Source organism: Chenopodium album, chromosome 25 (genome assembly GCF_948465745.1).
Source record: "Chenopodium album chromosome 25, dcCheAlbu1.1, whole genome shotgun sequence".
Classification (NCBI taxonomy): Eukaryota; Viridiplantae; Streptophyta; class Magnoliopsida; order Caryophyllales; family Amaranthaceae; genus Chenopodium; species Chenopodium album.
The window spans coordinates 13,453,116-13,476,212 of NC_137858.1; the positions used below are offsets into that span (position 1 = coordinate 13,453,116).

Genomic DNA, 23,097 nt, shown 5'->3' on the forward strand with positions numbered 1-23,097 from the left:
TATTACTCGTAACAAAAGGGGTATTATTTGTGAAACATAAAATATTCTTTTGTTGCGAATAATAAGAACCTGAGGTAGTATTTCGGATTTTTTAAAAGATTCCCATTCTAAAATTAGTCATAGGGATCTCAACTATATTCTCACATAAACTCATTTGGTTCCACCATTTTTGTCTTAACTATTTCACTTAACCAAAATTTTAAAAAAATAACTCTATCCCAATTGTGCAAACAAAAAAGGGAACAGTAGGTGTAATAGTTTAAGATAAATGGGTAAATAAATAAAAGAGGGAATATGTGACTTATTTGATATATTATGGAGTTTATACATATCGGTAAAACTCTAATTTTACTCATCTGAGCCGTAATCCAAACCAAACTCGATCCAAAAGACCCTATTACTGCTTCGAGGACAGGGGTTTGAACTTTGGATAAGTGTATGTGTTTCTCTTTGCCATACTGCAATCTACACATTTGACTAACAACTACCCATCGATAGGAAAATTGTTTTATTCAATAAACTTAGTTGCATTAGTCTTACTATGAAGGAATTTGAATTTGAATTTGAATTTGAGGGATAAATTAAAATTGCCCTTGGTAAATATTACAAGTACATATTTACATGGTAGTATTATAGTCAATCTTTTGATACATACAAAGTAATATATATAATTAGGACATAAGCTATATATGGTGAGTAATAGTGCAATTAAATTTTCAGTTTCTTATCATTTAGATTTTGCGTGCTCAAATTGCAGTAGTCTAAATTTAATTAGATCATCCATTCTGACTTAATTAGTGGGTAACTTGTGCACTTTGTTTGTGAATGTGATGCTCCATCGTGGATTGATCTAGTTTGCTTCTCAAGCTCACCTCTGAGTCTCAAGTTACATATATTTGTCCACTACCTTTTGCAAACAATGTTAAAAGTTGTGAGATACTCTCTCTATCCCCCTTTTATTGCACCATTTGCCCACTTTATATGAGAGCTTTTTTTTTGACGGAACACTTTATATGAGAGCTTTATGATTCACATGATGCAAAAAAAAAGGGGACAGAGGGAATAATGTAATAGTTGAAAGTTGATAATGACATGCCATCTAATGCAATACTCCCTCCGTTTTATAATGATGTTCCTGTTTTGTTTTGTCAGCGTTGTCAAAGAAGATATTTTCTAAGAAGCAAATGCTTTCTAGATCAACTTCAGAAACTGATGTTGTGTTAAAGATTCCAAATTTATGAATTTTGTTGATTGCAAATTTGCAATATCTTGTATTTTATGTACTATACACTAATCTGTTAGGATTGCAATATCTTTTTAGATGAAAAGAGGGTTTGAATTTTCGCTACGAAAGGTTCCTCCAAAAGGTCCATTATATCCTGCACAGCTAGCTATCGAACTTGACAAATCAGTGGCAAATTCGATACCGAAAACATTAGCAAGAGTTCATGCGCCTCTACTTAGGATTGTCAAGAGGATTATCAAGTAGGTGTATGTGGGAAGTTAACAAAGTTACTAGCAAGCATTTAGAAGGCCTTTCACAAGCATCTTGGCCATCCTAGTTGACTTGCTTATCTATGAGCTTGAGATGGCACTCTATTGCACAACCAAGTATGCCCGGTCCGTTCGGTGGAACTATCATGCCCAAAATAAGCTAGAATTGCAAGGCCCGATAAAGACTTTAATAAATTAAAATTTAAGGGTTCACTTGGTATAACTGTGGTTTTTCTATTTTTTGGTTTTTTTTTTTTTTTCAAAATCATAGTATGAAATATGTCATATAATGAATAAAAAAGATTAGTCAAATTTATTAAAATAATGATTAATTTAAAAACTGACAACCAAAATATGAAAACACCTTTGTCTTATTTCCTGTTTTTGGTTTTTTGTTCAAAAATAAAATAACAGAAAACTGTAAATAAAAAACGATGTCAAACAAGCTCTAAATCCATTCGTTTTCTTTGGGTTTTGCTTTTCAATATTTGGAATTGAGGGAGACCAACTGACCAATGCACGTAATTTCTCTAATATTTTAGTAGTTCCATGTTTTTTTTTTCACACTTCTTCCATTTCATTTTGACCATCATTTGCTAATTATACATGATTAAAATAAATAAATAAATAAATAATAAAACCATGGCTGTGTTGGGCCTTATTACATTTTTCTTGATTGATTTATAGTTATTAGGAAGATCCTGCCTCTAAACTTTAAAACAAGTGCACAACCCAAGCCTAAGGTTTGTATATCATTGAGGTTTTTTAATTTGTGGATCTTATCCAATGTCTGAATCATGGTAGAGGATTAAGCCCCAATATCAGCATGCCTAATAATGGTCCAATTTCAATCACTAAATTGGGCTAAACCCAATATAAGTATACCATTTGTACTTGTTCAATCCATGAATCAACGAAAAGGATACAACATGGCCACATCAGCCCACACGTGAGGATCTTCACTAAGGGTCTATTCTCTTCAACTTAAGTTAAGTTAAGTTCAGTTCATAATATCCTCCTCTTATAAAACATTCAGTTCAATTCAATTCAGTCAATCAGAATAAGAATGGTCACATTAATACATTGAAATTACTACTATATAACCAAACAAAGTTTATAGTTAGAACTGTCATTATTAATCCAATACGTCATAACCTATTATTAGTCATCATGACTAAACCCTAAACAAGAAAGGTTTCTCATACTTAAAAGAGAAGGAGATTCCATTGATATTTTGATAAACGATTTACGTTATCTAGTAGCGATTTTAATGTACACCAATACACCATAAACTGTAAATAAAACATATGCACTAATTTACAATGTTGTCAGTAGATAAACAATTGTATATCATGAAAATCAAGTGATCAACTTGTAGTTGATTTATTTTTTTTTCCAATTAATTACTGGACTACAGTTTGAGTTGATTGCTCGTATATCGTTCAATTTTTTCCCCTGATAAAATTTAAGGTCTTGGCTCTTGACGTCTTGAGGCTTCTTTTTCTCCCAAAATAATACGCAATTTCTATCATGCTCCTGGAGTACCATGTACACGGTACTCCAGGTTTTATAACACTTATATTATTTTGATGTTAACTCTTTGTTACTTCAAATTATATATGTGTTATTTGTAAATACACGTATGTTATTTCGCCCTTTTCACATTCATCTTCCTCCCGCACTCACTTTCTCTTCCTCTCAGCTACTCCAACAAAAGCATACACTTTCTCTCTCCTTTTTTTTTTTAATTTTTCTGGGTTTTTGAGGAATTAACCTCACTCTCACTCTCACTCTCACTCTCTCTCTCTCTCTCTCTCTCTTCCTCTCACTAATCCAACTCTAAATCAAACACACTTTCTCTCTCCTCTTTTCTTCTTCTAATTTTCTAGGGTTCTTAGAAATCAATTGATTTTGAAGGTAATTTAAGGTTGAAATGTGTTTATGTCCAGAAATTTAGTATCTTCTCAAGTGTTTGCATGATTCTCTTCATGATTCCTTAAAACTCAACAATACTAATGTTATTTTGATGTGAATTTATTATTATTTCAATTTATATATATGTTATTTTTAAATAAGTACATGCTATTTAATGTAATTTGAAAATAGCATGAGTTGAGGTTGAAGTAATAAATAAGTAAATAACATATTGTTGTAACAAAATAACACAACATTTAAACAAAATAACATAAAGTGTGCGTAAAATAACTCAAATATATTATGTAAGGAGTACCATGATCCATAGTACTCCAGGAGTATATAATACTAATTGAAATAATAATAGCACAAAAAAATTCTTGTTAAGAACATTCTTTTTTTTTTTGAAAATTTTATAAAAATAATACTAATAAATTGTGAGAGTAGTGTTATTCATAGTGCCTTAGATGTTATCTAATTAGATAGGTAGCTACTACTAGGTAGTGCAATTAGGAACACATGCTTGGTTTCCAATTGGCGAAGATGAGCACACGCCCCACTAAACAAGGGCAGCTTAAAAAATTACACAAGAAAAGAAGATTTTCATGATTAATAATCTGACTTTATTCCAATTTTCCAACATTTTTCTGTAGAATTAGATACTATATAGTATATACTGTGCATAAATAGCATAATCTATCGTTAATTTGGTCTGTCGTTTAATGTTGGAGAATCATGCGTTAGTATAGAATATTACACAGTAACCAACATACGATGTACTAGTATATGAGACATTGCCTTTTTAGTTTTTTGGTTTAGGGCTTCATGTCCGTAATTAGTTTATCAAGAAAGACTACTCAATTTTAATTATATGCACAACATGCATGGTTGAATCTTCAATTCTTTGTATTACTACGGACTACAGTATTATATATTTAAGAAAATTATAGTGAGCTATTATCCTCGTGTTTTAGAGATCGCATGATATATACCCTTATGATTTCTTATATGTATTTGATTTTCTCATTAGGTTTGATTAAAATAAATTTTACTTTAATTGTTAAAGCTAACAATATTCGAGCACCAAAATTTCCAACAAAGATGCAATGATCGTTGACTATGAATAACATGGTTGAGAAATTGAACTTGTGATGATTTAAGTAACGGGAGATAGAAGCAAATTAAAAACCTCCAATGAACAAATCTGGTATCTTTTAAGACTTTTTTTTTCTAAACTATGACCTATAAGTCAATTATTTTCTCTCCATATATTCTAGCCTTCTAGGCAATACAATTCAAAGTTTCAAACGATGGATTTCAAGAATTCGCACATGTTTATATAGGGTCAAAAATGATACGTATAAGTCAAGTTAAAATTTAAGTCTCCCTAAGAATGTTAAAGAGCCTTAAACCTCACATTGATGTCCTCTTCATTCAGTTCATTCCATTCTTATAGGCTGCAAACTCTCAAATCTCAATGAACTAACCCTTTTGATTTCGCTGTCTATTAATTGTCGAGTTTTATCCACTCGATCTTGCCTTAGCTCCATTGACAACTTGACATAGTTACGAAGTATGTACATATGCACAACATTCTCAGAAATTTTTTTTTTATAAATTACACAATTTTATTTTATTTTTTTTTCATTTTCTAGGTTAGGATGAAGAGTGTATCATCTAGAATTTACATGGATTAGCTTACATAATTAGATTGGTAAAATTGTAAAACTCCTTAATCAGTGAGTATTCCATGATCAAATTTCTTCATCAAGATTCAAGAACATATCAAGATCAAAGCTATAATTATACTACCTTCGGATTTTTTTAGTTGCAACTTTTGGGTATTATTTGAGAGATATAAAATATTACGTATTTCAAAGTTGCAACTAAAAAAAATCGGATATAGTTATGTCTTTCTAAGCTAATAAAGGCCAAGGGGCCTCCAATGAAGTTTATCAACTTTAATTTAGAAAATTGTTCAAAATTATAAGATCCATCAATTAAATCTTTACTCAAATTAAAGGCCCCATTATGCGGTGACCTTAACAATTGCATTTTATTCAATATGCCTTAGTTTGTAGCTAGGTTCGTAATTACTACCTAACTAAATAGTTTCTTTACAACGTAGCATGTCCAATACTTTATTGAGTGCAAAATGATATATTGATATTTTTCACCAAAAGTTACACTTTGTACTCCTTGTAAAATAATGCATGTGTTATTATACAAAGTACTGTATCAAATTATTAACCAAGCACTAATTTACTAATCACTGTGATATTATGATGACATAAATTCCAAAACTAATATTGTACCATAATTTAGTGCTTATAATCGGTGTTAAAATTGTAGGTACTATGTGACACAAATAAACTCTTAAATTACAATATTGGATGTATCATATTCACTTGATTTCATGTATTTCACTTAATTTGAACTTATTTGTCTTTAGCCCTCCACCAGAAGTTAGTTTAGCTACATACTTCGTATAAACTAAATTTGGATAACCCTTATTAGGCCTTATTGATTGAAACTTGTCTGTAATAATTTTCCTAAACTTTTAAAAATTTTAGTTTCTCAAAATTGAGTGAAAATAAGGTGTCATAAGTATCATAATAGTCCATACTTTGACAAGAATAAAACAATTTGTTTATGTTTTCAGGGATAACTCTTATCGCCACATTACAAATTTAAAAGTTCATGTTGTAGCCATCAACTACTCTTTTTTTTTTTTTGGTTTATATGACTACTACTCTATATTTTAAAACAAATTAAGTAATTTCTTATAGTACTCGGTGTTTATATATTTTTTTTCCTAATTGTATGTAAAGAAACTGACATTTATAATATAATTCAAGTTTGACATTTTTATTGTTGACTCAAAAGGGTAGTCCGTACAATTTATATTGTATAGTGGCTGCACATTTGGACCGCAGAACGAAAAAGGCCATCCTTCATTGCGTCCTTCACTCCTTATTGACACTTACTTCGTATTAACTTATTTTCACCACTATTTTTTCGACATTTATTTGGAAAGATACCCTTTATTGGAGAAGATTGACTTCATTAAGATTTCAGAAACTTTTAATACCATGTGCCCTTGAATTATTTGGATATATTATGCATTTTCTATATTTTCTTGGTTAAACAGTAGAAAGTGTAAATTATTTAAATTAATAGTCGGTAGTCGTACTTCATTATTAGACAAAGTATTAAGTAGTATCTGATCTAGTGATGATAATGATTGTACTGCGTATTTTATAACCACTAGGTTGTGAGATCAATTTTTAATAGATATTCTCATGGGTAATACCCAATTTTTGTTTTTTCTAATTACCAATAAGTAATATTAATTATTGGTAACATTAATGAAAGGTTTACCTAATTATTACAAACCATAGTTTACGAATAACACAATTACAAACTTACCCTATTATAAAATCACTTCCCTCCAATATAATATGTTGTTTTCCCTCACTCCTTAGGCCTGTTTAGTTCGCCATATATTTGCTTATTTGAACTTATCTGATCTGGTTTCGTCTGGTCTGATCTGATTTAGATTTGACCAAACTTTAACCTTAAATATACGATAATCTATACGAAAAAATGTATCAAGTGGGGTCTTGTTAGATTTGTAATAATATGTATTTTATTAATATGTCATTTTCAGAATTTTTTTCATTACGAAATTAAAAATATTTAGCGATAAAAAACTACACATAAAACAATGATCTGGTTTGAACTTATTTTTTCTGATCTGATCTAATCTGAACTTATTTTTTCTAATCTGATTTGATCTGAACTTATTTTTTCTGATCTGATCTGAACTTATTTTTTCTGATCTAATCTTATCTGAACTTATTTTTTCTGAAATAAGTAAAAATAAGGCGAACTAAACAAGGCATTAATCAATTACCCCTTTATATGATGAACCCTAAACCCCCAATTCTATTTGTATTCCCAATTCTTCTTTTCAACTTCTCTTAATACTTCCATGGCTAACTCTCAATCTTCTTCTTCAGTGCGAGCTATCACCATTGGACAACATTGTGATAGGCGTGTCGCGTACCTAACAAAAATAACCTAACAAGACCACTACTATGTAGACGGGCAAGTAAGGGTCGGATCCCAAGAGACTATAGTTCAACTAATTAATTAGACTCAAGTAACTACTAAGCAAGTAACCAAACAAAATTGAGGAATCTATACTAGAGCAATATTAACTAATAAGCAATGAATAATAATACTATGGAATTAATCAAGAACTAAAAACATCTAAGATTAAATATCCCCACTAATATGAATCAATGCAATAGAACAATCCCTTTTCCTCAATTAAATCAATAACATTCCACAGGACAGATGCTCCCTAAAACAATATATACTAAGAGTTTCTTTCGATCAACTAATAGCTTCCCTAACATGCAATCATACCTATTTTCATGGAATCGTACATATTAAAGACATTGAGAACGGCATCCTATAAGTCCTAGCAAGAACAATTAGCTATTTTCATGCATAAAAGCTCTTATTTTTAATTAGGGTTCTAAAATCAATTAAGAATCAACTTTCGTTGTAAGCCTAATCACATTCAATAATACTATTTCTAGTTAATCATTGATAATAAAACCAACCCTAACAAAGAGGAATTATAAATTAATTAAATTGGGAATTGGGAATCAAATAATACATCAATCCATATTAGGGTTCAACCTAACCCTAGATTATGAAACTACTCACACGTGATGATAGAAATAACAAGACAAATAATTAAAGAAAACATAATAACATTAGAAAATTAAAGAGATTAAAGATGAAAGAAAAATACTTGAAACTGAATTAAGATGAATGCTTCAATGGAATTCTATGTGTTCTCTCACAAAACAACGTAGAATGGAAAAAGCTATAATAAAAATTAGATGTTTTAAAATAGGGTTAAAACCCCTATTTATACTTTCCTAAAAATAAACATAAAATAATAAAGAAAATAAACTCCTGCGCACACGTACACGGCCGTGTGCTGATGGGTACACGACCGTGTAGCTGACCATACTTGATCTTCAGATTTCATCATGTACGTACACGGTCGTGTAGCTGAGAGGTACATGAGCGTGTAGGCAGACTTCATACAATCATACGGAGATGGAATCACACGACCGTGTAGCTCGTGATACACGACCGTGTAGCAAACACTCGAACTTGGAACTATCGCATGACCGTGTAGTTAAGGGTATACGGCCATGTAGCATGTAAGCGTGGATGGAAGAATCACACGACCATGTAGCTTATGGTACACGGCCATGTAGCATAATCATCAATCATCATCTAACACTCCAATACACTTCTCATGACTTGCAAATCTCGTTATGAAGCTCTCCAATCCACCTCAAAATGTCGTGGCATGCTCATCATCACTCCAAATGCTCCATTTCATCCTGAAATCACAACATAGCAACCAAACAGCCAGAATAGAAGAAATCGAGTCCAACTTGGATAAAACATACAGAAACACAAACTATATGTTGAGATTCCATAGTAAAAACATTCCAAATAGCCCAAAAATAACAGTATAATATCTACTTATCACATTGTTTGGGTGAAATATGTTCGGTGGCGTCACAATGAAACCAACAACAACCAAAATAGTATCACAATGAAACCAATGACAACCAAAATAGCACCACAATTAAGCCAATTACGCTTTAATAAAGTCAATAATAGAAGATAATCAACTAATAATCACAAACAACAACATTTGCCAAAATTTTCAAAATAACAAAGCAAAATAAAAAACAACACAAATGAAAGACTTAGGGACTGTTCACATTTACCGAATTGAGCTGAACTGAACTGAACTAAAACTGAATTGATTAGAGTTGAACTGAACCGAACTGAACTGATTGGAGCTGAATAGAACAGAACTGAATAGAACTGAAATGAATATTTTATGAGAGAAGAAATTAGGAACTGATGAACTGAACTAAACTGAAATTAAGCTGAAGTGAACAGGCTCTTACATGGCTTAATTTTTTTTCTTTTTGGGGGGGTGGGGGGGGGGCAATGACACTCCTTTGGCCAGAAAAAAGGGTTTGACCCTGTTTTTCGGCGTAAAAAACCACATGCGAGGTACGTGTCCTCTTAAAACCACTCTCCAACTACGCCAACCACAATAACGCCAACGAAACCTCTTTACCTCCCCACCGAAATCGCCTTACCTACCCCACCACCATTGACACCACTCTCTCTGGTGGCGTTTGGGTGGGTGGCATAGTTGGATAGTGGTCTTAAGTGATCACGTACCTCGCACATGCTCGAGTCAATGCTAGAAAACATGGTCAAATCCTCTTTTCCGGCCAAAGGTGTGGCATTGCAAAAAAAAAAAAAAAAAAATAAATAAAAAATAAAAAAAATAAAAATTGATTATATATATATATGTATATGTATATGTATATGTATATGTATATATAATCTCCTAAACTAATTATATATGCTTGTTTTAATGATACTAGAACTAGTGAGCAGTCCGGACATTGCCCTATGTTACTAACTTGCTACTTTTGTAGTTGTCCAATTTTTATTTATTAGTTTGCAGTTTTGTAAAATTGTTAATTTCTCCTAGGATTAGGCATGAAGATTAAGGTCAAGTTTGCACTAATAAATATTTATTAGTGCAAACTTGACCTTAATCTACATGCCTAATCCTAAAGAGACTTTTAATTTGTTGCAGGAATAAATGTTCTTGTATATATCAAGGTAATATTTCAAATCTAAGGGTAACTCTTACTTAATGTAGCTTGAGTTTTTAAAGCTACGTAGAAAAATATGATAAGTCAAACTCATATAAAATTCTTGCTGTAAATTTATTCTGTATGCAAAGATAGGAGAAATTACTTATTAAGCCGAAATAATAAGGTTTGCTCATATGATTTCTTTAATAGGATGTAGGGGGCCATGTTAGATTGAAAAATTTGTAAACTACGAAAGAAAGCAAAGAAGATCGTATTGAAGTGCATCACTGATATGTCCATTTTATATAGTATTTTACCCCCGTCCCTTGGTCATAATTAGTAGTGAGCCACTTTTGTTACTAATATGCATTTTCTAGTGTTTTCGTAGTGTTAGTTGAGTTTTGTAGGAAATTGCACCTTTGGAGCACTTTCCCGGGATTTTATGAAGCTACTACGAGCATTGGAGGAGTATGACCGTCGTTGAAGCCCAAGGCCGGCTAGAGCCATCGAGCCGGTGATTAAGGGCTCGGTATTTGGAATACCGAGGTTTGGACCAAGCATTCAAGACCCGAAGAGGAGATTTGGATTGGGCCGAGGAGTCGAGCCCAATCGGAAGTCCAAGCCTCGAGGAGCCACAAGGGCTCGATCGGGCAAGGCGTGCAACAAAGGGGCTGGTGCAAGCTATAGGCGCGCCCGATCGGGTGTAATGTTAGCTCGATCGGGCGCAGCGGTTTACAAGGCATTGCGAGAAAAAGGCGCGCCCGATCGGGCGACCCTTAGCCTGATCGGGCGCGTGTTTCTGGAAGTGCTTGTTTGTCGAGGCACTTAGTTTCTAATAAGGAGTTGTTTAGAATTTCGTTTAAGTACGTTTTAGGATAATTATTTTTGGATACTCTTTCCTTTTCACTTTCTCTCTCTACTCAATTTTTCTCTCTTTAGACTTTTCTCTCTACTTTACTTCTCATCTCGACTCTATTGTAATTCCGCCGTCTTGGTACGATTTCTCTCTTAATTAATCTCAGTATTTTATTCATTCTATTCCTTCATGTCTTGTTTAATTATTATGCATGTTTTAGTTTTAATTATGTCTGAGTAGTTTAATTCTAGGGTTTAGGGGGATCCGTAATTAATATGAAGGGATAATTTGTTATTGTTGATTATTGATATTGCATGATAATTTCTTATTGAATTGTTTTAATTCTTTGCAATTGGATTATGAATCAAGTAGATGTAATTTGATTGTGAATGTCTAGCAATATTAAATTGATGAATCGTGCAGATGTTAATTTGATATTAAAGGCTATTTTCAATAGGAACTTAGATCTAGTAAATTGCGAGAGCCTGTTAGATCTATGTTGGTTAATAAATTGCGAGAGCCTGTTAATCATGTTATTTATGTAATGTTGATTGATTGATTGTTATGTTTTATCCCGGAATATTAATTATTGGTGAACCTATGACCCTAGGCCTTCTTATTATTGATTTTCTCCCTGAACTTGATCTCCGTAGAATAGTTTCACATTATATACAACAAATTGGTTACTTTAATAATTTAGACTATATTAATTAATTAGGAGTAGAAAGACCAGTTTCCCTGTGGATTCGACCCTACTTCCCTATCTACTTTAGTTAGAGGATTTAGGTAATACTTTTGATTAGGTGATACGATTTTACCCTGTCAAAATTTGGCGCCGTTGCCGGGGAAACGGTTTTATTTTTATTTCTAATTGTTTTCGTAGTTTAGATTATTTTCCTTTTGCCTCAAAGGACATTAGTTCTTTGAGGTAGTTCTAATATCTGTCTTTTTAGTTCTTTGTTTATGCCCAGGTGTTCCAGATCAGGTTACATTCCATTCAATCCTGAGATCGAACGCTCGTTTCATAGACAGAAGAATTTTTATAGGCAGATCCTAGCAGGTTCTGGGAGTAATAATATTCCTAGAAATCCATTGCCTACTTCTAGTGATTCGGAGCACTCTTCTGATTCAGAACTAGAGATGGGTACACCACCACCACCTCCACCTCGCAAGCTTAGCGATTATTCGCAGCCATCTCTGACGGATTTTCCATATCTTTCTCCTACACCCGATCTCGAGGGAGTCCAGTTCGAGATCAAGCCCCAGTTCATAACGATGATAGAAAGAAAGCAGTTCAGTGGAGCTAAGGGTGAAGATCCTAATCTTCACATTGCATATTTCTGTCAATACTGCAATACTATTAGGCAGAATGGGGTAACGCAGGACCAAATCAGGGAGATTCTTTTTCCCTTTTCTTTATGTGGAAAAGCTAAATTGTGGTTTAATGGTTTGAATAGAGCTGCACTTGGTATTACTAACTGGGAGACTCTTGCTTTGAATTTTTATAATAAATATTACCCTGCAGAGAAAACAGCTTTATTGAGAAGTGCCATCCAGAATTTTGCCCAGGAGACAGATGAAGCATTATATGAAGCTTGGGAAAGATTCAAGGATCTGCAGAGGGAGTGTCCCCACCACAACTTGGCAAAGTGGCAGCTAATTCAAGCTTTTTACAATGGATTAGGAAATGCATCTAGGACAATTTTAGACTCCGCAGCTAGCGGTAGATTTATGAATTTAAATGTTGATGATGCAGGTCAGGTTATTGAAGATATGGCAATCCATAATTCCCAATATGGGAATGCTAGAGGTTATGCTAACAAGGGCAAGCATCACGTTGATTTAGTAACCCTATTGCAACCCCAGCTTACTTCTATTTGCCAGAAACTAGATAACCTTACTACTAACAATCCTAATTCTGTTGCTAATGTTTCTGCTGTTTCTAATAATGTTAATGATGCTTTTTGTGAAAATTGTGGAAGTGTAGGTCATTATGAACAAGATTGCAGGAGTTCAGTGGAGCAAGTTAATGCTTTTCAAACCTACAAGCAAAATAACCCATACTCCAATTCCTACAATCCTGGCTACCGGAACCATCCCTACCTATCTTATCGTAGCACTAATGTTCAAAATCCTCCACCTCCACAACAACCACAACAAGCACCCCCTCCACAGCAGAAATATTATCACCCTCATGCTAACCAGAAACCCCCATCACAATCCCCTACTACATCTTCTGACCCTGCTTTATCAGAAATTAGGGCAATGCTGACCAGTATGCAAAAACAAATGGAGAGTAGAGATCAACAGATTGACTCTATTATAGCCCATAATAAAGTCATGGACACCCAAATTGCCCAATTGTCCTCTATCCTTCAATCTCATCAGCAGGGAGCTTTACCAGCACAGGGAATTCAACCTACGGATCATGCTAATGCAATCACCCTAAGGAGTGGTTCACACTACGATGGGCCCCAAATGCCCAAAGAGGATGAACCTGATTTAATTAATATTGCTAATCCTGATTCCGTTGTACCAATTTCCCCTGCAGGGCTGCAGGGTAAAATTCCTGATACTAATATTTCTGATGTTTCATTGCAGGGTACAACCTTAGGGAAGGATGCACCCCAGGAGAAGAGTAGGGAAGCACCACCAGTTATCAAGCTACCTTTCCCCAACCGTCACTTGAAGACTAAGTTGGATAAGCAGTTTGGTAAGTTTTTGGAGGTAGTAAAAAATTTGCAGGTAATAGTTCCTTTCACCGAACTTATTACTCAGGTTCCTGCATATGCTAAATTCATGAAAGACATATCACTACTAAAATTCGGTCAAATTGCGACCGTTTTTTTACGACCGTCATTAAAACGGTCGCAAAATATAATATTTGCGACCGTTTTTAAGGCGGTCGCAGATTTGCGACCGTTTTTAGGCTATTTAACAGTCGCAAAGGTATTTAAATTTTTTTAAAAAATTAATATACATGTTAAAAATAATTCTAAATAAAAACAATTCTATTGCGACCGCCAAAAACGGTCGCAAATTGCGACCATTGCGACTGTCATAGAAACGGTCGCAATTTGCGAACATTTGCGACCGTTTTTGAGGCGGTCGTAATTAATTTTTTGTTTTTTTTTTTTAAAAAAAAAAGTGGTATAAAAAAGGATCCCACTCACCCCTAACCCTAATAATAGTTCACTCAGCCGTTTTCTTTCATTTTCATTTCCCTCTCTTCTCTTTCTTTCTCCTTTCTCTCTCCTCTCTACGCATCCCTCCATCATCTTCCTCTTCTCCATTTTTTCTTTATCTCTTCCATTTTTCCTTCTCTCCTTCATTTATTCTCTGACTTTACTTGCTGCAAATGAGAATGCTTTGCGAATTCTGTCACCGACATCAACCTTCAACCGTCACCTCCATTACCACCACCATCACAAGCACGAGCCCACTGCACCGCCACGATCTCCACCGTCACAAGCTCATGCTTAAACAAGTTAATGGTTTTTAGGGTCAAATTCGACCATGAAAAGGCTAGATCTAGACTTTTCATGGTCGAATTTGGACTTATAAACCAAATTCGAGGTGAAATTCAAATCCATTCGGGGTTTGTGGTATGTTTTCGTTTTTATATATTTTTTTTTCTTGTTTGATTTTTCCGAATTTGGTTTGATTTTTTTTTTTTGAATTTTCATGTTCGAATGTTTGATAATTATGGTAGAATGTTTGATAATTTTTTTTTAATTTATGTTCGTTTTGATTTTTTGTTAATTTTTGGGTTTTATTTTTGTTAATTTCAGTTTTATTTTCGTTTTGATTTTGGGTTTGAGGTATGTTTTGCTAATTTTGATTTTGTGGTTTGATTTTGGTTTGATTTTGTGGTTTATTTTTGCTGGGTAATTTAGTGGGGTTTTTATTGTTAATTTTAATTTAAATTTTGTATTTTGGTTTAGTTTCAGGTTGTTTGGGTTAAGATTGGCGGTGGTGGTGCGTGGGTAGAGGTGGTTTTGGGAGGTTGGCAGTGGTGGTGCGTGGGTATGGTGTGAATGCAGGCTGGGTTGCATTTGTTTCTGTTCTTTTTTTTTTATTTTTTTTATAATTAATTAGCGACCGCCTTAAGCCGTCGCAAATATCGATTTTTGCGACCGCTGCTTTACCGGTCGCAATTTTTCATATTTGCGACCGTCTTAGTACTTGTCGTTGAAAATAGAATAAACGGTCGCAATAATTTTGCGACCGTCAACCGGTCGCAATTTTGTTTTTTTGCGACCATCGAAATTGCAACCACCGCTTTGCGACCGTTGACGGTCGCAATAGTTTTTTGCGACCGTTTTTGATGTTTTTGCGACCGTTTGTGGCGGTCGCAAAAACCTTAATTTTTAGTAGTGTATTGACTAGGAAAAGGGCCTTTAATGAAGTAGAAACTGTAGCATTCACTAAGGAATGTAGTGCACTTTTACAAAATAAATCCCCTCCTAAATTAAAGGATCCCGGTAGTTTTTCTATCCCCTGTCATATTGGAAGTGTTTTCATTGATAAGGCATTATGTGATCTAGGTGCTTCTGTTAGTGTGATGCCATCGTCTGTTTGTGCTAAATTAAATATGGGTGATTTAAAAGTTACTAATATAACATTGCAAATGGCAGACCGTTCTGTTAAATACCCCTTAGGTATTTTAGAGGATGTACCTGTTAGAGTTGGTAAATTTTTTATCCCTGTTGATTTTGTTGTTTTAGACATGGCTGAGGACACACAAATTCCCATTATATTAAGTAGACCTTTTCTCCATACTGCAGGAGCCATTATTGATGTAAAAAATGGTAAACTAACCCTTTCTGTTGGTGATGATAATATCACTTTTAATTTAGGGAAAGTTTTGAAAGGTCCAATGCTTGAAGAAAATTGTTATTTAATTGATGTGCTTGATGTAATGGATGATATTTGTGAGGAGAGCTTACCATAGGTTCTTGCAAGGGACCCCTTGGAAGAAATTCTTTGTGGAAATTTGTCTGCAGGTGACATGAGCGTATGGAGCAAGGAGGTGGATGACATAGAAAGAGCTCTTGCCACCGAGGAATTTGATCCTAATGATTGTGTGGAGGTAGTAAATTTGGCTCAGGAATCAAAACCTGCAGAGGTGAAGAAACCTGAACTAAAACCTCTCCCTTCTCATTTAAAATATGTTTTCCTTGATGAGCAGGAATTGTACCCTGTGATCATTAGTACTGCACTGGATGACCCACAAACTTCCCAACTTCTAGAGGTTCTAAGAACCCACAAAAGGGCAATAGGGTACAGTATTGATGATCTCAAGGGTATAAGCCCTGATTTTTGTATTTTTTTTTTTTAGAAGTTCACTTTCTTTTTTTTCACTTTTATTTTTTTGAACTTCTTTTTTTTCTCTTTCATCACACTTTTATTTTTCTCAAATATATACAACTTTTAAACTCATCAAAACAAAAATATGATCAAGAACAAATTACTTCTCAAAATCCGCCCAAATTGTGCAAATAATGTGCACACTACAAACTCCCTCACCTCACTCACTAATAGCTCCCCCAAGCCAAGCTTGGGACTAGTAACCAATGGGGCAAATAAGGCTTGTAATATGGCTAATAAACAATAAAAAGTCAAGGCAGCAACGTGGGTAGCAAGAAGGGAACAAATGTATCTAAAATCATCTGAAGGCTACCTAAAGAACAAATGCCTTTGTCCTCCACATGTGCATAATAATGAGTTATGAAACACTACTCATAGTTGCAAACCAATACTCAAATTCATTGACATACCAGGAACTAATCACACATTCCTAACCAAATCAACTAGTCAAGCACTATATTCACATGTAGTTGGACAAAATTGACGCAAGTTTAGGAATCCAAGTAATTAAACTTCAAATCATGATCAACAAATTCACAATGCTCAAAATCAAATACCAAGAATCAAAACAATTTTCTCAAGTATGGGGCACAGGGAAGCATGATTTACAGTTCATTGGTTCGTATTTTTTTTATTTTTTTGTTTTTTTCAATTTTTTTGTATTTTTCATATGAGGAAAGCAATAAAACTAATCTAGAAAGCAAATAAAACTACACTAAAAAAAACAGGTAAAAAGAGAGAAAGGAAAAAGAGTTACCAAGCGAAGGATTACCCCCCCAAGCCAAATCAAGCAATGCCCTCATTGACTTGGGAGTGTAATCTACTCCTCATCCTCATCCATCCTCTAATAGCCGCTCCCACCATGGCTAGGACTGGCCCCTCCATAGCTCGAACGACCACCATAACCCGAACCACCTGCAAAATAGTTAGGGTCCATATTCCCCCCAAGCCCACCAAAAGGAGCATCGGTCCCATATCCATGGACCGATGAATAGTCCACATAGGTACCATAGGCACTTGGGTCCATGTACCCCCCTTGGGGAGGTTGGAACCAATCGGGAACTAGTGATTCGGGGGGAATAGCCCCCCGACGGGCATAATCATCATACATGGGGTATAAACCCCGCCCTAGGTTCCTCTCCACCACCCCAACTCTAGAATCTAGGGATCCTACCCTAGTGTCCAAGTTCCTAACCATACCCTCTATCCTCCCTTGCCCACTCTCTATCCGGTCTAATTGGCTTCTAAAAGCCGAGAAGTCATACGGGGCGTTAGGGTCGATGTTGTAGTTGGTTGAGGAAGTGGGAATGTTATGTGTGTAGTGTTGGGGTGATGGTTGGTGGAAATGTTGTGGTGGTGAGGGAGTTGCTTGGTGGTGAGGTTGGGCTTCTCCTAGGTCTCCTAATTCGAAGGTGTAGGAGGGAAGACCCTTCTCAAATTTAGTTATGGCCGGGTTAGGCAAAGTGAAGGCATTCTCCCGTCTACCCGACGCCCTATGAATAACCCACCAAGTCTCACCCCCTATCACATTTATCCAGTTAAGCCCTCCTAAATAAGGTCCGTCCATAAGGGTTGAGCCGGCCACCTTACCATCGCCGCTAGGGGTCCAACCTAGGTGTTTGACCGCTATGTGGGTTACTAACCCTCCAAAGTAAATCGGGACCCTAGACCTACCCGACTCGGCCGCATTGGCCACCCGTTGGAAATGTTGGGCCATCCTATGAACTATGTTCAACTTGTCACTCCTAGGGATCATATAAGACCCTAACAATTCTAGTTCATCTCTCCTAACATTCGCGGGTTCATGCCTCCCAAAAATGGTGAGGCCAACAAACCGTTGCCAAAGTTTTGGCACGGGATGTTGAATCCAAGTGCCCTTGGCATGTTGGAGGTTTAGATTAGGGTTCCCCGTTAAAGCATGATAAACAAAGGTGATGTTATCTTGGGGTGGTTCAATTGGTCTATCCGATTTAAAATCAAACAATTTTCCAAATTCTTTCAAAGACAATCTAATATCATTATTGAACAAACGAAATTGAACATGAGAGATTAAAGCATCTGATTTAATGACATTGAAACTAGAAATAAATTCTAAGGTCAAATAATCATATGTATCATAATGTAATTTGAACAAACCACTCATGCCTATTCCTTTAAACAATTTTTCAACATATTTATCAATTCCTAGTCTAGATAATGTAGGGTGGTGAATGAAACGGGTAGGAATTACCTGCCTCGCGATGAGGTTGAGCATCCGTAGCCTTTGCTCTTGGGTGGTGATGACCACCCTCTCCCACCCCGGAATTTGAAGCTCCGGGTCAACACTTGGTGCTTGTTGCCTTGAGCTTTCACCCCTTTGCATTCTAGACCTCTTTGATGCCATTTTCTTTGATGATTGGTAGGAATTGAAGCTTTCTCTCTCTTAGGGTTTGAGTGAAAATTGAGAGAAAGTGTTGAAAATTTAGTGTAGATTGTAGGGGAAGATGAGAGGAGTTGGAAAATGTAAGAATTTTTGAGTTTTGATGGAGGAATTTGAGAAGATCTAAGATTGAAGTAAGAGTTGAAGGTTTGAAAATGGAGGTTTTAGAGAGAGAAAGTAAGAAGAAGAAGATGAAATAAGGAGAAAGTGAGGAAAGAAAGAAGAGGAAAGGAAAATAAGGGGGGGACGGCCTGGAGGCGCGCCCGATCGGGCAATCACACATCATTAAATCCCAAAAATAGTAATTTAACATATGAGCCTGTATAATTCCATTATCTTTATATCATTATATGACTATGATATATCTTCAATTGCACTAGCTTTAATTTGCTGAATTATTGGCTCGCTTGGGAAGAGAATTGTCTCAACCATTACTAGTTTTGAAGTTTTAAGAAAAGAATAAAGAGGGATTAGGGTTAAACTACTTGGTTCAATTCAATCAATAAGCAAACAAACTACATACAAAAAGAAATAACTCTATTTATATCAATTAGAGGTTGAGATATATAAGTATATAACCTGTCCAAATGATATGATGTTTTAATGAAACTGTTAAATAATGGTGTAATCGTAATTATTTTTATCTTTAAATTAGCGTCAATTAATGCACCTATTATTCAAGCTCAACGGGGTAAAGGCTACACATACAATTGTTGTATGTGGTCTCTATATACAACTTTAATTTGTATGTTTTTATTGGCTAGAATAATGGGCCCAAATTTTATTAAATTCAATTTATGTTTGACTTTTAATTTTCTCCCTTCTTTGATGATGTGTCAAGTTTCTAAAAATGTTGTATGTAGGGACAACATGCAATAATGGTTGTATGTGTATCAGCTCTCGTCGAGCAGTCATGATAATTCGTTCATCGTTCACAAAATATGTCAATGTAACACATCAAATATGAAGAGCTAAAATAAGAATAATAAAAATATCTCGATCTATGACAATACCTATTTTGTAGCCCAAATGTCCACATTGCAAAACCTATATCAAATATGAAGAGCTAAAACAAGAATAATAGAAATATCTTGATCTATGACAATTCCTATTTTGTAGCCCAAATGTCCATATTGCAAAACCTAACCATGTAATTCCCCATTAACTCATCGTGCAAATCTAACCATTAAAATATAATTCAAAATATTTAACTTTTAGATGAAATAGGAGATGATTCATATAATCATATCCATTAAGATAATTTATGCAACAATTCTAGATTGACAAAGTAAATTATTATGTCAATTAGTTAGTAATAAACTTCCTTCATTATCTTTTAATTGTAGCATGACATAACATGTTTCATTTTACAATTTTTATTGTTACAACTCATATAATAGAAGAATTGTTCAATACACCATAATTTATAAATATTTGTTAAACATCATCACCAAGTAATAAGCATTCAATATTAACAAGTTAATCAATCATATATATTGAATTTTCAAGAATATAAATACACCATAATCTATGAAAACCAATCAATCCAATATGAGAAGAAGAGAAAATCATGGAAGCTTCTAGGTGAAGTAAAGAAATGTGAAAGCAAGTAATAAAAAATAAATGATGAGAAGAATCTAAGAAGCTATGAAGTGGCAATGTGGCATGCTTTACACCATCAACCGCACGTGAAGATTAAAAAGAAAGGATGAATCATGTTCATGGCATAACAATCACAAAAAATATTTGATCATCTTAGATTATCCGGCCTATATACTAGTACTTATATTTTCTCTATTATAGCTATTAAATACAAAAATAAAAATTAAATCAAAAAGTCAACTTATTAAATTATAATTCAACCCATGCTACTTATTGCATACCTCTTGAGTGCTTATAAGAGGTAGGTCAAAAATTGGTACAACTTTTTTGTCTTCAGCCCTTGCCTTACACTATTGTCTTGTTTTATGTAGTTGTTGATCAATTTTGTGAAGGGCATATTCTCATTGACTGAACTGAACTGAATTGAACTGAACTCAGCTGAACTGAACTCAGCTGAGCTGAGCTGAGCTGAACTGAAATGAATATTTTATAAGAGAAGGAAATTAGGAGCTGAACTGAACTAAACTGAACTGAACTGAACTGAATTGAGCTGAACTGAACTGAGCTGAGTTGAACTGAATTGAACTGAACTGAACTGAATTTCAACGTAAGAGAACAGACCCTTAATTATGTTTCTTAATATGATGTAATTAAGAAATTGTGATAATTGTATCTCAGTTGTTGCGTTGATGAGAATGAATCATTAATTAAAAATTTCTTGCTTTGTCCAATAGCTACAATGATGGAGTAGCAACTAGCAAAGAATTAATATACGAAATTTGAATATCCATTATGGATATGAATTACATCCACTAGGAAAGAAATTAATTCATTTCATAATACCAATCGATGAGGCTTCGTCTTATAAGTTATAATCATAAATTATTATATATAATAATAAAAAATAACCTTTTATTCTTGTAAAGGCAAAATTTTTTTTTCCCTATATCTATGTGAGACACTCTCCCGTACGTATATATATCACTGAACACTAGATTGAAGAATGTCAACATTGACTGAAGATAAAACTTGAACTGATAATTTTTCTTGGTGTATAGGAAGACTATAATTCATACTTCGTATTAGACTAGACCCCAAGTTTTGATTATCCATATGCCACACGACCCACCGTACCCCTTTAATATACCATTAATTGGCATTTACATATCTTTGTAACTTTGAATAGATACTCACTTATTCAGTTATTCTACATACTCACTTTGTCACAATCACATGCAAAATAGTTTGTATACTTTTTTTTATGAGTTTATCTATCTCAAATTAGTTTATACAATTCTATATCAAAAAATACCTCATTATTATGAACCGATAATACATTTTTTTCTCACTGTAAAAACTCTCTCACATTATGATTTTCAACAACATTTACTTTTTTTAATAGAATAAACAATTGGTTTTAAAACAACTTTTTTCCAAAATCTATATCTACTACGAATTATATGTTATACTCGCAAATATACTTATTTACTTCGTATATAATAATTTAAGACGATCGTGAGACAAAGGGAATAACATTTATAACCCTAAACATACTCGTTTGAACTTATCGAGGTCTACAACAAACTCTCCTTGAGTAGATGGTAATAAGATTAAGAAATATATATAAAGTCTAAGGGTGCATACACTATTAGGACAGCAACGTACCAACTAATCCATTTACAACTTAGCAACTTTTTATTTTATATTTATTATTTATCATTTTGTAGGAGGCACCTATTGTACTGTGTCATACGGCACAATTTTTTTTTTTTCCCAGTCGACCATTTATCTTTTGATTAGTCGAATAGTTAAAAGTCCTCTCTTTAAAAAAAAAAAAAAAAAAAGTCCTCGCTTCAAATTTCAAGTAGTAATTAAAAGCAAATTGAATACGACTAAATCTATTTGCATACCACATCTACCTGAAATTTCATACTAATAAATGACGGTTTCTAAGGTCTTTTTTTTTCCTTTTCTTTTTAATTGATATGTTTTTGACTTTGTGTACTATTGACGTTACTTTGACTTATTTTTGTGATTTATTTTTAAGGAAAACATCATCATGTAATGTCTTGTTTCCATTTTTCACGTATCATTTGCAAAGAAAAACATAGTTATGTAGAGTCTACGATAGAGGTGATCATAATTTCGTGTCAGGTCGGGCTTTAACATAGTATCTCGTGCCCAAACCAGTAAAAAGTAGCGGGCTTTCGGGTTTTTTCAGGTTGGCCGGGTTCGGGTTTATACTAAGAAAAACACTTTTAGGCTTGCCCAAATCCGCCTTATTTTCGGGTCGGGTTAGCGGGCCAGATCAATATTGATCACTTCTAGTCTATGACATCGAGCTGAGCAAAACTATTTGAACATTTAATCCAATAATTTAAGGTTTTCGGTCGGTAATTTAAGACATACATGGATTTCAATTTGAAAATAATTTGTGTTTTGATATAATAGGTAAAGAAGTACATAGGAAGTAGATTATTTAATTAATTTAACTCAAGGTTTCCATTATTCAACATAAAATAGTACGAGTACAATTATTATATGCACTATTTGATTGAAAATTTATTGTTTACTTTTTATAAATCACGTATCATTTCAATTATTGAAATAGTAATTGAGAAATAAATATAGGTTAAGTGTGTGTGTACACACACACACACATATATATATATATAGTAATTTTATTGATGGAGTTTTATATACTTGTCTTGAAA

The 23,097-nt window shown here is 34.0% G+C and overlaps 1 protein-coding gene and 1 non-coding gene across 2 annotated transcripts; one reads left to right on the forward strand and one right to left on the reverse strand.

Annotated features, from left to right (window-relative positions):
- The first annotated feature begins 3,040 nt into the window (after positions 1 to 3,040).
- On the forward strand, positions 3,041 to 15,946 carry LOC145613731 (uncharacterized). Its single transcript, XM_081668799.1, has 3 exons — positions 3,041 to 3,049; positions 13,594 to 13,780; positions 15,396 to 15,946. The coding sequence occupies exons 1-3, from the start codon at positions 3,041 to 3,043 to the stop codon at positions 15,944 to 15,946; spliced, it is 747 nt and encodes a 248-aa protein (XP_081524925.1).
- On the reverse strand, positions 12,529 to 12,635 carry LOC145615860 (small nucleolar RNA R71). The gene has a single exon (XR_014107437.1). It is a non-coding gene; the product is annotated as a small nucleolar RNA R71 (small nucleolar RNA).
- Positions 15,947 to 23,097: the final 7,151 nt, after the last annotated feature.